We start from the raw sequence: 16,717 nt of genomic DNA, 5'->3' as shown, positions 1-16,717 counted from the left end.
CCGCAGTTCTTAGGTTATGGCTGATAACGGACACCCATGTAATCCTCTACGGATGGTCATGATCTGCCCGGTGGGAAATAGAGCCTTAGACTGACTCAAGTCAGCATTGCTTGTTTATGTTTGAAGAAATCCTGTTAGACCATAAACACATTCCGTAATAGTTTCAATTCTAATTAAGTGAGACTCACGGATACTAAGGATCTCCCTTTATTTTAGAGGAAAAAAACCATGCTGTTCCTTAATTGCTTGTTAGAACAGTTAGTGTCCCTTTAGTTACGCATGTTAGAATCCAAGCACTATAGACGCCTAGTTAGGAGGATAAAGAGTTAAAGACCACGGGCCTGAGGGATGCCTCAGAGGTTAAGATGCTGCCTGCTCTTACAGAGGACATGGGTTCAATTCCCAGCAACCACCTGGCAGTTTACAGTTCCAGGGGATCCTACATCTCCTGACTGCCAAGAGCACCAAGTATTCAGTAGTGCACAAGCATGCATGCAAGCAAAATACTCATACACACAAATAAGTAAATAAACAAGATAGCCAGCCCGGCCTGTAGAGCGACAGTCTGTCTCAATAGCAGTAGATAACTAAAATTAGAAATTAATTATGCTGGAATAATTTAAATAGAATAAAGAGTCGAAAGCTCAAACTTTTGTACCCAATCTTAGTACAAAACTCAACAGTGTATGTCAAATGCTATTAAATCCAATGTATATGATTACAGTTCCATTAATAAGGAATTAATTTTAGAGGGAATTATTAATGTATTTACAAGACATTTCAACACTTGTTTTTCTTCTAAAACACAGAGAAACATTTTAACAAATTACTTTCTGATTTCTTTAAAGTTAAGTCAGAGGACAGTTCTAGAAGGCAATGAGTATATCAGGAAGATGGCGTCGTTTTCTGAGTATCTAGTTATCCTTCTTTATTTGCGATCATGGAAACAACTCATAATTCAGCTAAGGTCACTTTAAAGTTCAAAAGTATTTTCAAGTCCCTGGTAATTTCAAAACAAAACCTGTAGAATTGTCCTCCTACTTTAGCATAAGAACGTGACTGTTATTTTGAAATTGCATGATCCATGATGAGGTATAAAATTCTGCACCGTTCTCCCTGATCCACGACATCTTAATTTTTTTAAGTGTGTCCATAAAATGTAGACAAGCATAGGAGCGTATATTCAGATGTTTTCAATAGCTTTGAAACAGACAAGAGGAAGAAGAAAGAAAGAGTAGCCTTCTGAAATAAACTTCTGTTGCATAGGAAAAAGCCTCAGTCATAATGGACGTGGCAAGATTTAAACAAAAGACACACATAATAAAAATGTAAATGAGTTTGCTTTACTAAAACTATAACTTTAAAGTCTTTTGTTGTGAGTTATCCTGAAACCTTCTTACAAGGTAATCACTTTGCATAGAGATTTAAGCTGGAGTCTTCAATAGCGTTAACCGCCTGCACAGCCCCTGTGACAGGCATGCAAAGCCATGTTAATGTTCAGAATATGAATTGCCTCTGGGTGGCTCCCCCACCCAGCAGAAAACCAACTGTGTGCATATCCGCGCGCCTGATGGACTCCATGCGGCTCCCAGCCTGCACACGTCACCCCTTGACATGTGATGGGCTCTTCACCACACTGGCGGCGCTGACGCTGAGAAATGCCACAAAGGCAACAAGCCCCCCTCTTTAGTCTTACATTTTGCCACCCCATGGCGCTGCCCATCCATGGTCTCCCTGGCCTCCCTAGTTACAGGGGACAGTGCTTCAGACACTAAGAGGGAAGTGAGGGTGGAGGGGCCCCAGCTGCCTCCCTGGACACAGCCTCCATAATGAATTGACCTGAAAGAGGAGGGCACACGAACAGTATGATATGCATTATTCTGTCAATAAAATGTCCCCATGTGCTGAGGTCTTTGTACAGAATGTACTGTGGCCTTTCTTCCAGCCAGTTCTATTTAGTCTCCTTCCTTTTTCCTATTCACATTGTAAGTGTGTAATAGAATTCAGAAAATTATATGATGGCGCCTCTGTATCCACATTGTCCTAGAGCTGAATATTTAAATCCTCGATTCCCTGCCTAGAAATATGGCATTTCCTTGTCTTTGCAGGATTCCAAGGAGTCCAGCTCTCTAAGAACAACCTCAGAAAAGGAACTTATGGATTGCAGGGCAGAGAACGAGAGGTTGATGCAAATCATCACAGTGCTTGAGGAGGAATCACAAGGGGCCATGAAAGAAAACGCATTATTAGGTAACATAATTGTCAACCATTTTTCATACTATACATACCTATATACATATATATATACATATATATTTTTAGAAATTAGTTTGATGGCTATCAGGTTTTTTTTAAAGATAGCTTTCTTTGCTTGGAACATAGGATTTATCTATATTTGTGCTACTGAGATGTGCCTTGTGAACTCAGGGTGTCTGTTTTTGGAAGAAACAAAAATACCTATTTGCCTTAGCAAAGAAAGAAAGAAAGAAAAGAGCGATTGCTGCTTAGTTTGCCCTACTTCGCTTAGAACAGACACATATACTGATGCTCCTTCTCACGCCGGTGGTCTAACTATTACCTACATAAGGTGACATGTTGGGGTACAGTGTGAAGAAGCCAGCTTAGCCCTTCAGAGCAAGGCTGGACCTCAATACTTAGACTCAATCTTTAGTATGAATTTTAAATGCAGATTTTCCTTTTGAGATTTTTAGATTTCACTTTGTTCAGGCCATAAACATCCGGGAAAAAAATGTGCATTTTTATCTCTAGAAGTACACTGCTTTTAAAATGCCTCTTAGATTTAACTACTGGCTTTGTATTTGTGCGGGCTGCTTTCCCCTCTTTGTTTGTATGATGCTCTGATAATCTACTGTACGAAGGAGCAGAGATTAAATCACCGGTGTGAACGCCAGTGAAATAAGATACTCTCTAGTGTATTTAGTGCAGTAGGATCCCACACCACTGTGAATCCAATTCTCTCCTGATATGGTATGACAGTACTTTCTGAGGTAATGGTCTTTCTTAGCGAGTCACAAAGTGCCATCTGCTAAATAAAACACTTTGTATTGGCTGTAACTAACAGAAAAAAAAAAAGTTCACTGCTAGTATCGATGAGAAGCAGTTAGCCCTCAGCCACACTTGTATCTTGAACTTATTTCTTACTCCATATCTAACCAGCCATCCAAACAGCAGGAAGAATGCTGTGAATGTCAAGGGCATTTGTGAAGGTCACAGTCCTGCCAGGACTTGTGAACACCAGGCCTGCCCGTCCCTCTAAAGCCTGCCTCAAAGCAGGCAGTTTGAATACAGGGGCCTACGCGTGTAATTTCATGGTCGGCCTCTCTCTCCTTTTGTTTACAGAGGATGAAATTATGTATCTGAAAGAGATTTCAGAACAGGATCAGCGAACTATTCAAAAGGTATGAAGATCTTTTACATTGATAAATGACTCTTTTTAAATTGAAATATCAGTACCATTGGCGAAATGACACCATGTCAGGGCGCCTTCAGATGTAGAGAACGTTGGCTTACGAATTTCTACCTGATGTCATTTTAACACCATATTTCCTTGTCATCTGGAATGAAGTGGTTAGTAATAAGTAAGATTTCTGACTGAAAAAAACAATTGATATGTTGGTAACCACCTATTTGGGGGATTTATGAGCATCTGTGTCATTGGTTGTAATGAGCTGACAAGTTACAGGACTTTGAGGGGTCCCTAGCTTTGCTTCTAGGCATCTGAGACTAAAAATGAGAATATGGCTGCAGTTTGTCTTCAGGCCAGATGGTGATAGACGCTTTTTTTCCTGGACAAGAATGAAATGATTTGCTCTGCTAGATCAATCTTTATTTAAAGCTAAACAGTTTTAGTGTCATGAAAATCGAGATTCCCTGGTGCATGTGATAAACAGGACCGCAGTCCTCTTTCCCCAGCCCTCACTGGTGACATAGCCCTGCCCGAAGCCCTCCGAGCAGTGCTCTCTCTCACCTGTGCGGAGGACCATGCCTCGCACCCTGAAATACACTCCTGTAGTGAAATGAAGATGCATTTAGAGCTCATAAAACTGCAGAAAAGGCAGGTCCACATCCGCAGATTATTCCAAGAGAGGTTATGTATTTTCCAGGAAGTGAACTGTCAAGACTTTGCACTGCACAACATTCTTGGAGTTTGGATAAAGTTAGTTTCAAGAGCTGTAGTTGACGCTGACAGGTCAGAATCAGGATATGTTTTCGGCTGCTAAGCAAGTCTCCATGAAATGATTTCCTTCTCTTGGGTTTCACCCAGTTTCCTACAGCTGCACTGTGAACACCACTGTTACAGACTAGCAATGGCCTCTGAGGAAAGACAGGTTGGAGAGTCTCAGTTCTGTTGTCATAAAAAGGACCCCTCCAGATTCCGGTCTCACTTTGCCTACCAGGGAAGCACACTACTCATTTAAAAAGTTCCTCAGGTCACTTGTCTTCACAACCTCTAGTGACAATGACTTACAGTCTAGTCTGTGTGCTGAAATGTCCCCTCTAAGTCCTCAAGGGTGCCAACTACACCTTGTGTCAGCTGAAATCCCTCAGTCACAGGCTGCCTCCTGGCCACATGTGGCCCCTGAACACTTGCAATATTTGAGAGGATTCATTTTGGGCAATTTTAAATGGGAAGAAAAACAATGATTGTTTCAATGAATAGAAAAAAACTTCATGTCTTCATAATTTAGATAATGAATTCTCATTTGGAAGTTTTCTAAAATCTACGTAGATTAAAAAGTTAGCTCTCAAATTTATCCTGAATTCAATAAAATATGCACAGTATTTTTTAAAAATTCAGTGTAAAATATTTCTCTCATGGTTTTAATATTCATTCAGTGTTGATATTAATATTTGGGGTATATATAGGGTAGATAAAATACAATTTTAACATCATGTTTTACTCTTTAGCAAGGCTTCTTTAAAATTGAATTTATGTCTGTGATTCACGATGCACTTCTGTATGCCAGCTCTATTCCAGATGAGCATAGTACAGAGGCTCTCAACCTTCCTAACGCTGCAACCCTGTGATATAGTTCCTCATGTTGCAGTGACCCCTAGCCACGAAACTATGTAACTTTGCTACTGTTATGAATCATAATGTAAATATCTGATATGAAGGATGTCTGATGTGCGACCCCTGTGAAAGTGTCAGCCAACCTCTCACTGCAATCTGCTATAGTACAGTAGATTTCCTTCATCTCAGTCTTCCCCTACAAGTCCTGCATTTCTCCTTTGCTTCTCCTTACAATCACCAGAGCTCCGTACAGACACAACATGTAACCCACTTATTACTGAGGACTCTACAGCCCCCTCGTTTGTCCTGATTTTATTTTTGACTTTGCATCCCTGGGCACTCATTCTTGCCATGCCCCTCCCTCTTTCTCCCAGGCTTACTATGTATCTAGAGATAATAACGTTTGTGAACGTGGTTTGTGTCAACTGGGAAGTAAGGCAGACCTTGTTGATCAAGAGAGAACAGACCTTTGCAGCTTTGTTCCCAATACCTTTCAGTAAGCTAATTCCATGGTATTTATTAGGTGCTTCTGAGTGTCGAACGCTGCACTAATGCTAGAAAAAAAGTGTAAATGTGCACACACACACACACACACACACACACACACAGGGGCACCTGCTGGGAAGGAACAGACCAAGACCACAGAGTAGGGTGAAACCCAGAGAGGAGAAGCCTGGTTTCAACGGAAGGTTCTAGAACCCCTTTGCAAACACTCCCATTCTGTTTCCCACGCAGCCCTGGGAGGGCTGCGTGAGCTGTCACAGCTGAGTGTGAGTGCGCAGTGCGAGGTGCGTTCTAAAACTTCTGGAAATGTGGCGTGGCTGGCTCGTGTAATCGGGACCTGTTGATACGACAAGATGTGAACTGTGGTGGAGCACAAAGAGGAAGCCAGGAGAGGCGGACAGAAACAGAAAGACAAACTCAAAAGCTTCAACAGAGACACGAGCTCCCTTCTTTAAGCAGTAGGAGTAATAAAAGAGCATGCTGTAGATGAGAGAGCGTCTGGGATAAGTGCCCTACAGAACGGGATTCAATAGCTTTCATGTTTGAATTCAAAAATCCATATTTGATTTAACAAGACCCTCTACGAGCCTGTTTTCCATCTGCTGCTACCTCACAATCTCTTCTTGAGACCTTACCCCATATGTGGCAGACCAGGAGGCCGAGAGCACAGTAGAAATGAGATGCCCAGCAAGCTGAGGGCTGCAGGAGGCACAGTCAGCTGCTTTGCGTGGGTGGTAGGAGATCAAAGCCAGCCAAAGGAAAGCCACCGAGCTGTCCCTGGAAGCCAGGGGCCAGATAGAGCTAGGTAGGGAAAAAAAGACCTGAGAGAGAGTCCAGAAGGGAACCCTAAGAACAGTAAAAAGCTGCTTCTTAAAGGGCAAGATGTATGATTTCACCAGCTTGGGAGAACATGAGAGGAAGAGGTAGCCATGGTCAGGCACACGGGACAGGGTCACTCATACCGAACGGTCAGATGCCTTCAGAGTTCCTGAGTACCTGGACTCTGGGCTAGGCTCAGATTTGTGTTTCAAGATGAGTAGGAAGAAAGAAGTGGTGATCCGAGACAGTGAGAAGTCAATAGGTAACTTGGATAAACAGTAGACAGTACAAAGTCTTGACTGGTGACTCTGGAGACGGTGATCAGATTAGTAAATACGATAAGTGATTGGGTTGAACAAAGGTCTGAATTAAGGTTGAATTTTACCAACATAAACAGCAATTGTTTCAACCAAATGAAAAAGGACTCGTAAGGACAGAGGTAAAAAGTGTGATTTTAAGGAGAACGTTCAGTCAGAACGAATGGTTTGAGGTGCAGATAAATATACCATCAAACCTGAAGCGAGCAGACGTGTCACACAGAAAGTGAAGCAAAGCTGTTATGGGGGCAGACCGACTTACCCTCCGCAGAACGATGTCTCGTTTGAGACAAATGTGGCAAGAAAGCTTATAAGTAATACCTTAGCATTCTTCATTATCATTATTAGTATATTAGTAAGGGAGAATTAAGCGCTCCTAATTAATAAACACTGGCATTGTGTCGTATGTTTATGTAATGATTATCAGAACATAATCATCTATAGGAAATTAATTTTCCCTTTGATCACATTGGGATCCATTTTTCTCCCACATTAAATTGTGTCTTTACTGCATTCCGCTGAGGAAAACAGTTTAGCTGTTGTGTTCTTATCGTTAGTCAAAATGTCCTCCTTTTCTCTATTACAGTTAATGGATAGCAGAGACAGACTGAGGTATGAGCTGGACTGTGAAAAACTAGCCATTCAAGAAATGGTAAGATGATTTCTATTTCCCCTAAGGAACCTGACTTTAGTTTCACCTGACTTTAATCTAACCTGAGTGTTTTACGTGTGTCACGTGTAACAATTGTGGTGAGCAACCTAATTCTCTTTCACCAAGATCCCAAGTGTACGTATAATTATACTTTCAAAGCTGGAATATCGCCTTGATAAACAGAGTAAACTCCGGGTAAGGAACAGTATCACCACTGAAGATCGATGTGTAAAGTGTTTTCAATTTATTCTGGAAAAACCAAAACTGAATTTGAAAGCCTAGGATTTGGAAGGATTTGCTATTTTCAGTTACAAATCGCAGCGAAGAGCGGCGAGGAAGGAACACAGCTCGGTAGTTTGGCATTCCGTGCCAGTCTCAAGAAAACACTGCCTTTTTTATGTTCTTTTAAGAGAACTTTCCAGACGGCTGGTCTTTTATCAGTTGACTCCCCCACCCCCAGGCCCTCACCACCAGCTCGTGGGGCAGCGCTGCCTGTCAGCTGACCACCACTAGTATGTCTTTGTTACAGTAAACTGTGTTTATTATAATAAAAAATAAAACACAGCTTGACTTGGGTCTGAAATGTGCCTGGAAAGAATATGATACTGTGTGCAGGAGAATAGGTCGCTCCCCGGAAATCCACGCCACTTCACAGATTGAAACATTTGCTTTTCCACAGCTTGTCAGACTTGTGCCAAGTTGTGACTGTCTCCCTAACTCTGTTTTGTTACCCTGGGGCACCCTGTGTTTTGGGTTCCTTGTCATAGAAATTAATTCAAAACAATGGTCCTGGGTTACAATGAAGCCTTCTATGAAACCAACTTGGGAATGCAGGCGAGGGGGGAAATTTAAGACCCACTGTTCATAAACACCACATGTTAGCAAATGTGTTATTTGGGGTCCTTTACTTTTAAATACCTGCATATAAAATGTCTCCCTCCTCTGAGTGTACTTGATGGGTTTCTGGTTTTTCTCGAAGACTATCTTTCTCTGCCCTTCTAGCTAAGTCTAGCCTCTGCTTCGGAAAACAACTAAATCCATACGTACTCACAAGGAAGGGAACTGTTTCATTGGGCATGAAGTAAATGTGACATTGTTAGTTTATCAGTAGCAACTGAAAGAACCGTCCAGCAGAAAAACTGTGCCTGTACAGGGAGTAGACCCCAAGCTTTGTTCATTAATTCTTTCTTTCCTCCTTTCCTTCCTTCCTTCCTTCCTTCCTTCCTTCCTTCTTTCCTTCCTTCTTTCTTTTTTAAAAAAACTGTAAGCGTTGGGGAGGGGGTGGGGAATCCCATTTTATTTTGTTGTTTAGAAGTTTGCCGGGCCTGAACCTTGTTGCCAACCAGCAAGAACCTGCCTCAAAAACCAAAAACCAAAAACCAAAACCAAGCAAAAAGACAAAAAAAAAAAAGGAAAACAAACAAACAACCCCCCCCCCACCATAGTACTAGAGTTTTGGTATGCTGACAGATAGTCGGGGGTTCGAGCTCTCAGTATGAGCATGAGTTCAAGTCTGTACTTGGGACCAGACTCCCTCCATCTCCCCCAGGCATTGAGGTTGCATCAGAGAGAGACGGCTTCTGAGATGTCAGCCGTGCTGTTTCATGCTCTCCCGTTTGTTCAGAAACCAGAGTGTACGGATGTACTGAAGAGAGGAAGAAAGTAGATCTGCCCATTATTTTATACACAGCTCATTTCTTACTGAAAGGCTTCTGGTTGTCTGTTACTGCCTCCCAAAATAGTTTCTGGCCTATTAAGAGTCTCATGTGAACATGTTGACCTTTTTGAGTTCTATGGACTATCTCTTGGGTATTCTGTACTTTTTTTTTTTTGCTAATATCCACTTATTAATGAGAACATACCTACTGTGCATGGCCTTTTGGGTCTGAGTTACCTCACTCAGGATGATATTTTCTAGTTCCATCCATTTGCCTGCAAAACCCAGGATGTCCTCATTCTTAATAGCTGATTAGTATTTCATTGTGTAAATGAACCACATTTTTTTTAATCCATTTTTTTCTATCATGGGACATCTGTGTTGTTTCTAACTTCTGGTGTCACAGATAAGGCCACTGTGAACATAGTGGAACATGTGCCCCTGTGGCATGGTGGGGTATCTTTTGGGTATATGCCCAAGGGTTGGTATAGCTGGGTCTTTCAATTTTCTGAGGAACCTCCAGATGGATTTCCAGAGTGGTTGTACCAGCTTGCAATCCCATCAACAATGGAGGAGTGTTCCTCTTTCTCCATATCCTCACCAGCATCTGCTGTCACCTCAGATTTTGATCTTAGCCATTCTGTATGAGGTGGAATCTCGGGGTCATTTTGATTTGCATTTCCCTGATCACTAAGTACTTTGAAAATTTCTTTAGGTGTGTCTCAGTCATTTGAGATTCCTCTATTGTGAATTCTCTGTTTAGTTCTATACCCCAGTTTTTAATTTACACTTCAAATGTTATTCCTTTTCTCAGTTTACCATCCATAAGCTCTATCCCATCCCCCCTTCTCCCTTCTTCTATGAGGCTGTTCCCCCTCCCTAATCACCCACCCATTTCCACCTCCCCACCCTGACATTCCCCTATACTGGAGGGTCCAGCCTTGACAGGACCAAGGGCTTCTCCTCCCATTGGTGTCCAACAAGGCCATCCTCTGCTACATACACAGCTGGAGCCATGGGTCTGTCCATGTGAACTCTTTGGATGGTGGTTTAGTCCTGCGGAGCTCTGGTTGGTTGGTATAGTTGTTCTTATGGGGTTGGAAGCTCCTTCAGCTCCTTCAATCCTTTCCCTAACTCCTCCATTGGGGACCTCATTCTCAGTTCAATGTTTTGCTGCTAACATTTGCCTCTGTCATGCTCTGGCTGAGCCTCTCAGGAGACAGCTATCTCAGCATTCACTTTTTGGCTTCATCAATATTGTCTGGGTTTGGTGGCTGTATATACATAGGGATGGGATTCCCAGGTGGGGCAGGAAAATGGCCACTCCTTCAGACTCTGCTCCAAACTTAATCTCCATATCTCCTCCTATATTTTTGTTTCCCCTTTTAAGAAGAACTGGAGCATCCACACTTTGGTCATCTTTCTTCTTGATTCTTGAGACTTTGCAGTCTGTGGACTGTATCTTGGGTAATTCAAGCTTTGGGGCAAATATCTATTTATCAGTGAGTGCATACCATGTGTGTTTTTTGGATTGAGTTACCTCACTCAGGATGATATTTTCCAGTGCCCTCCATTTGCCTATGAATTTCATGAAGTCACTGTTTTTGATAGATGAGTAGTACTCCATTGTGTAGATGTACCACATTTTCTGTATCCATTCCTCTGTTGAAGGGCATCTGGGATCTTTCCAGCTTCTGGCTATTATAAATAAGGCTGCTATGAACATAGTGGAGCACGTGTCTTTGTTATATGTTGGAGCATCTTTTGGGTATATGCCCAAGAGAGGTATAGCTGGGTCCTCAGGTAATACTATGTCCAATTTTCTGAGGAACCTCCAGACTGATTTTCAGAGTGGTTGTACCACCTTGCAATCCCACCAACAATGGAGGAGTGTTCCTCTTTCTCCACATCCTTGCCAGCATTTGCTGTCACCTGAGTTTCTGATCTTAGCCATTCTGACTGGTGTGAGGTGGAATCTCAGGGTTGTTTTGATTTGCATTTCCCTGATGACTAAGGATGTTGAACATTTCTTTAGGTACTTCTCAGCCATTCAATATTCCTCAGTGAGAACTCTTTCTTTAGCTCTGTACCCCGTTTTTTAATATTTGACTCTCTGGATTAACCCATTTTTTATTGGATTGTTTGGTTTTTGGTGGTTAGCTTCTTGAGTTCTTTATATATTTTGGATATTAGCCCTCTATCAGATGTGGGGTTAGCGAAGGTTTTTTCCCAGTCTGTAAATTGCCGATTTGTCTTACTGACTATGTCCTTTGCCTTATAGAGGCTCTCTAGTTTCATGAAGTCCCATTTATTAATTCTTGATCTTAGAGCATGAGCCATTGGAATTCTGTTTAGGAAATTTCCCCCTGTGCCAATGAGTTCAAGGCTCTTTCCCACTTTTTCTTCTATTAGATTGAATGTGTCTGATTTTATGTTGAGGTCCTTGATCCACTTGGACTTGAGCTTTGTGCAAGGTGACAAATATGGATCTATTTTCATTTTTCTACATCTAGACAGCCAGTTACACCAGCACCATTGATTGAAGATGCTTTCTTTTTTCCTGTTGTATATTTTTGCCTTCTTTGTCAAAGATCAACTGTGCACGAGTGTGTGCTTTTATTTCTGAGTCTTCAATTCTATTCCATTGATCAGCCTGTCTTTCTCTGTACCAATACCATGCTGTTTTTATCACTATTGCTCTGTACTCGAGTTTGAGGTCAGGGTGGTGATCGCCCCAGCCATTCTTTTTAGTGTTAAGAACCTTTTCTCTATTCTGGGTTTTTTTGCTTTCCAGATGAATTTGAGAATTGCTCTTTCCATGTCTGTGAAGAATTGTGTTGGGATTTTGATGGAGATTGCATTGAATCTGTAGATTGCCTTTGGAAGGATGACCATTTTTACTGTTAATTCTGCCAACCATGAGCATGGGAGGTCTCATCTTCTTTGATTTCTTTCTTGAGAAACTTGAAGTTATTGTCATGCAGATTTTCACTTGTTTGGTTAGAGCTGCCCCAAGATATTCTATATTATTTCTGGCTATTGTGAAGGGAGTTGTTTCCCTATTTTTTTTTCTTTTCTTTTTTTCGGAGCTGGGGACTGAAACCAGGGCCTTGCGCTTGCTAGGCAAGCGCTCTACCACTGAGCTAAATCCCCAACCCCTTGTTTCCCTAATTTCTTTCTCATCCTCTTTATCATTTGTATAAAGGAAGGCTACTGATTTCTTCGAGTTAACTTTATATGTGGCCACCTTGCTGAAGTTATCAGCTGGAGAAGTTCTCTGGCAGAATTTTGGGGTTACTTATGTATACTATCATATCATCTGCAAAAAGTGATACCTTTACTTCTTCTTTGTCCATCTGTATCCCCTTGATCTCTTTTTTGTTGTCTTATTGTTCTAGCTAGCACTTCAAGTACCATACTGAATAGATACAGGGAGAGTGGGCATCCTTGTCTTGTCCCCAATTTTAGTGGGATTGCTTCAAATATCTCTCCATTTAATTTGATCTTGGCTGTTGGTTTGCAGTTGCTTTTATTATGTTTAGGTATGAGCCTTGAATTCAGTTCCATTTGGGAGGGAGAAGAAAACAACTACAAGGAAGGAGGAATCCGGGAGGGAAAGAGGACAGGTGGGGGGAGAGGGAGCATTATCTGGTATTTAGTGGGGGGAAAGGACTGAAGCACTGAGGGGCAGCAGAAAGAATGGAAACAGTCAACCTTGGGAGGTAGGAGGTTGGGAGGACCCTCCAGAAGGTACCAGAGTCCTGGAGGTGAGAGACTCTCAGGACTCAGAAAGGGGGACCTTAGATGAAATGTCCAACAGTGGGGAGAGGGAACTTGTTGAGGCCACCCCCAGCAGAAAGACAGGGCATCAAGTGAGGGATGGGGTTGCTATCCCACAGTCAAAACTCTGACCCATAATTGTTCTAGTCTGAAAGAACTGCAGGGATGGAAATAGAGAAGAGCCTGAGGGAAAGAAGGTCCAATGACAGGCACAAAGTGGGATCCCACTTAAGGGGAAGCCCCAATACCTGACACCATTACTGAGGCCATGAAGCTCCCACAGAAAGGGACCTATCATGACTGCCCTCTGAAAGACCCAACAAGCAGCTGAGTCAGATGCAGATATGTCCACCCAACCAATGAACAGAAGCTGCTGACCCCACTGGTTGAATTAGGGAAAAGCTAGAATGAGGTCCCCCAACACATATACAGCAGAGGACGCTGGGTCTGGGTCCATCAGAGAAGACGCACCCAGCCCTCAAGAGACTGAAGGCCCCAAGGAGTTAGAGGTCTGGTAGGGTGGGGGGTGCAGGGATGAGGACATCATCATGGAGATGGGGGTGGTGTCGGGGACGAGGTATGAGATGTGGAACAGTCACAGGGTGGACCAGGAGGGGAATAAAATCTGGAGTGTAAAAACAAACAAACAAACAAACAAACAAACAAACAAGAGTGCCATGTAAAAAGCAAATGCACATTTAAAAATGACAACACACAATAAGCATACATAGGCAACCATGTGTGGTATGTTAGAATTGTCACAAGACAAATAATAGAGAAATCAAAGTAAGGAAGAGGTATTTTGGCCCATGGTTCCTGAGGTTCCATTCTGTGACCCTCCCCTCTACTTCCGTTGTTTGTGATATAGGTAGCCTGTGGTGTAGTAGAACACTTGCAGGGACAGGGAGTGGAGCAGAGCTTGGAGGGGGCCAATAGAGGGATCCAGGACAAGATATAGTCCATAGAGGAGTACCTCATACTTTCTCTAGCTAAAACCTCATCTTGAAGTTTCAACTACTTCCTAACAATGCTGGCACTTATAAATCCCTGGCTATAGAAATTTATTGATTAGGCCAGAGATCTCATGACCCAATAGCTTCTCTGTGATTGGATTCATTTTCTACAGACTGCCTTTAACACACAAGCCTTTTGGGAGAAGCTTCATAACCCCACAATTACATATGGAGAAACTGTATCTCTAGATGGGTGGGGTGGGGGGGACAGGAAATAGCTCTGTATCTTCCCACAGTCCTAAGCAAATGTTTTTCTTTTATCTTGAAGTGCCTAAAGGAGAGAGTCCCCATCAGAAAAGAAAGCACCTTCCTTCACCTGCTTTCCATGTCTCTCATTTCCTCATTTCTGTGGGTTCTCATTGCTGCTAAGGTCTGAGTCAAGACAGACAGGGAGTAAAGGCTATGCCCTAGTACCATTCCGGGGGCACAGCGGACTCCTGAGCTCTGCTTATTTCTGTAACCAAATTCCTTTTAATCCATGCTTCAAGTCGGCTCAGTCCTACTGTGTGCAATATGGCGGTGGTTGGCCATCCAGATAGGACACTGATGTTCCCAGTGATCTGAGCAAAACCTCACTGATGTCAAAATTCTGGGAAGAGTAGTCCTCCATCAAAACCAGTTCCAATGAGCCGTGGCAGTGACTGGTCACTGTATGCCAGGCAGGCAAGGGCTGCTCTACGCTCATGTTCTCAGTGACTCCCTACCCATTGGTCAGTCCAGTGTGTCCCCTGCAGTCCTGGGCTGCTGATAGTCCTGCTTAACCTATACTCTCTAATTATATGGCCCAAAAGACAGAGAGAAACGATGACAGGAAGAAGTTCCTCCATCAATTGCTGGTCACATAATCTCTAACAATCTCCACTATAAGCTCATGAGAGCTATGAAAGATTTGAAGCAATTAACATTGTATTGTAATGACAATAATTTACATTTTACAGAGTCCCAAGTGGCCTTGGAGACTCCGAGGATCCTTGGACTGCAGTTTGACGCCTCCTATACTATCTAATCTGGTTAGAATATCCCTGACCAGTTGTAAAGAAAGTATCTCTCTTTTATAGTCTTGATCCTCTTCCTTTCCAATTCATTTATCCTCCAATAACTTTTTCTTGGCACAGCACTGTGAAAACTGATGCATTAGTACATTGCTTTCTCTTTTTCTATTCTTTCCATTATTCCTTAGGTTGTTTTTGAGGCAGGATCCTGCTCTCTAGTTCAGTACAGCCTAAAACTTGTGGTTCTCCTGTTTTGGCCTCCCAGGCACAAGGATCACGATATCTACCGTGTCCAGCTACAGTAACATGGGCTGTGCCTTTAACATTGGGCTCCAGCAGAAAGTTCCAAATACTAGAGCCAGAGAGATGGCAAAGGACTCACGGAGCAGGCATGAGGATCTGAGTTCCAGGCGTTTCCATGCATGCTAGCAACCAGGGAGCCAGAGGTAGAGCCACAGGTATTGTAAGGCATGCTGGCTGCCGATCCATCTAAAAACAGTTTAAGTTCTAGATCCAGTCAAAAACCTTGTCTCAAGGGAATGAGGAAGAGAGTGATCAAACACCCCTCTCAAAGCAGTGGTTCTCAACCTGTGGGCCCAGACCCCCATAAGAGTTGCATATCAGATATCCTGCATATTAGGTATTTACATTGCAACTCACAACAGTTGTGAAATGACAGTTATGAAGTAGCAATGGAGTACTTTAATGGTAGAGGGTCACCACATCATGAGAGATATAGTAAAGGGTTGCAGTGTTAGGAAGGCTGAGAATCACTGGGAGCCAAGGGTTCGAACCGATGCACAGAGGACGCTTTACATTCCACCCATAACTACTCTTAAATATAAATGTACAGAGCCCACCCCTCTCTCTTTAAGGAGGCTCAGGACTTCACACATCACTTTGTGGATGATGGCCTCGAACCTGCTTTTATTTTCTCACTCTGATAACTCATTGGTAAAATGTTCAGCAGGTCCGGAGTGAGACTCTTGCAGACCTGCCAGGCATCCGTCCATACTGATCACTTCAGTTCCGTCTCTCCTAGTTCAAGCCCTAAGTCTCCCCTGAGATACGGCCCTCATCAGTGGCTCGTGGTGGAACATTAATTCTTTGCGATGCTGATCCTTATGCTTGGATCAACACATTGGCCAAGATCTCCATGCAACAAGGGCTAAGGAGAGAGACGACAGCAAGTGACTTTTGACTGGCACTGATCTCAATGAGCTGTTTGTGTTTCACCATTGAGTAGGATACGTGCTCTAGGGTTTACTCCTGGCTGAAGAGTCTTCTTTACCCCTAAGAACAGGTGTGTGAAATGGAGCAGAAGATCTGATGTTCTTTTTCTTAAATATCTATTCAGATAACCACACCAGTTAATATCTATTCAGATAACCACACCAGCTTCCTACTTGATCTGATGGCTTCCAGCCACGTCACTATTATCTTATATCTCGTCGCTAAAAAGCATTTTTTTTTTGCATTTTGCAAACATTGCCTCATTTTGTGAGTGAGACTCATCTGTGTTGTTACCACACCCTGAAAATTACTCTTCAGTAGAATAAGGTAGAAAAGTCCAAACGTTAGATACCGACTTATTGATTTACTTAGTGACTTAAAGCAGTGATTGTAGAGATCGTGTTGCTTACTTGCCAAGCATAACTTCATTTGCAACCTGAACAGAACGACCAGGAGAAGTATCTGAAATGGAGGGCCATTGCCCTGAACAATCTGCTGACCTCCCAGATGCTTCTGGAAAATCTTGCTTGCTTGTCCACCTCACTTTGTGGGTATAAAATGGGAATAAAAATGGGATGTGCGGCTCAGGTCTTTTGAGGCCTGTCTAGGCTTCCATTCACTGGTACCATCTTCCTCCTCCACTATTGTTCCGTTTGTCCAAGTGCTTCTTCCAGAAAGATTGCCACAACAATTGATGCCGTCTACCTCTAGAAAA

At 42.7% G+C, this 16,717-nt stretch overlaps 1 protein-coding gene across 7 annotated transcripts in view; it reads left to right on the top strand.

Moving 5' to 3' along the window:
- The window catches only part of C17h10orf67 (similar to human chromosome 10 open reading frame 67), a 170,722-nt gene that overhangs the window by 94,965 nt on the left and 59,040 nt on the right, over positions 1-16,717 (top strand). For all 7 annotated transcript variants that reach the window (XM_087591514.1, XM_087591513.1, XM_087591517.1 and 4 more), the window contains 3 exon segments: positions 2,109-2,250; positions 3,361-3,419; positions 7,262-7,327. In XM_087591514.1, coding sequence (XP_087447640.1) covers positions 2,109-2,250; positions 3,361-3,419; positions 7,262-7,327 — 267 coding nt within the window.

Source organism: Rattus norvegicus, chromosome 17 (assembly GCF_021556685.1).
Source record: "Rattus norvegicus strain SHRSP/BbbUtx chromosome 17, alternate assembly SHRSP_T2T, whole genome shotgun sequence".
In the NCBI taxonomy this organism is placed as follows: domain Eukaryota; kingdom Metazoa; phylum Chordata; class Mammalia; order Rodentia; family Muridae; genus Rattus; species Rattus norvegicus.
Note: the sequence above shows the minus strand (reverse complement) of the source record. Positions and strands in the feature narration are given on the sequence as shown.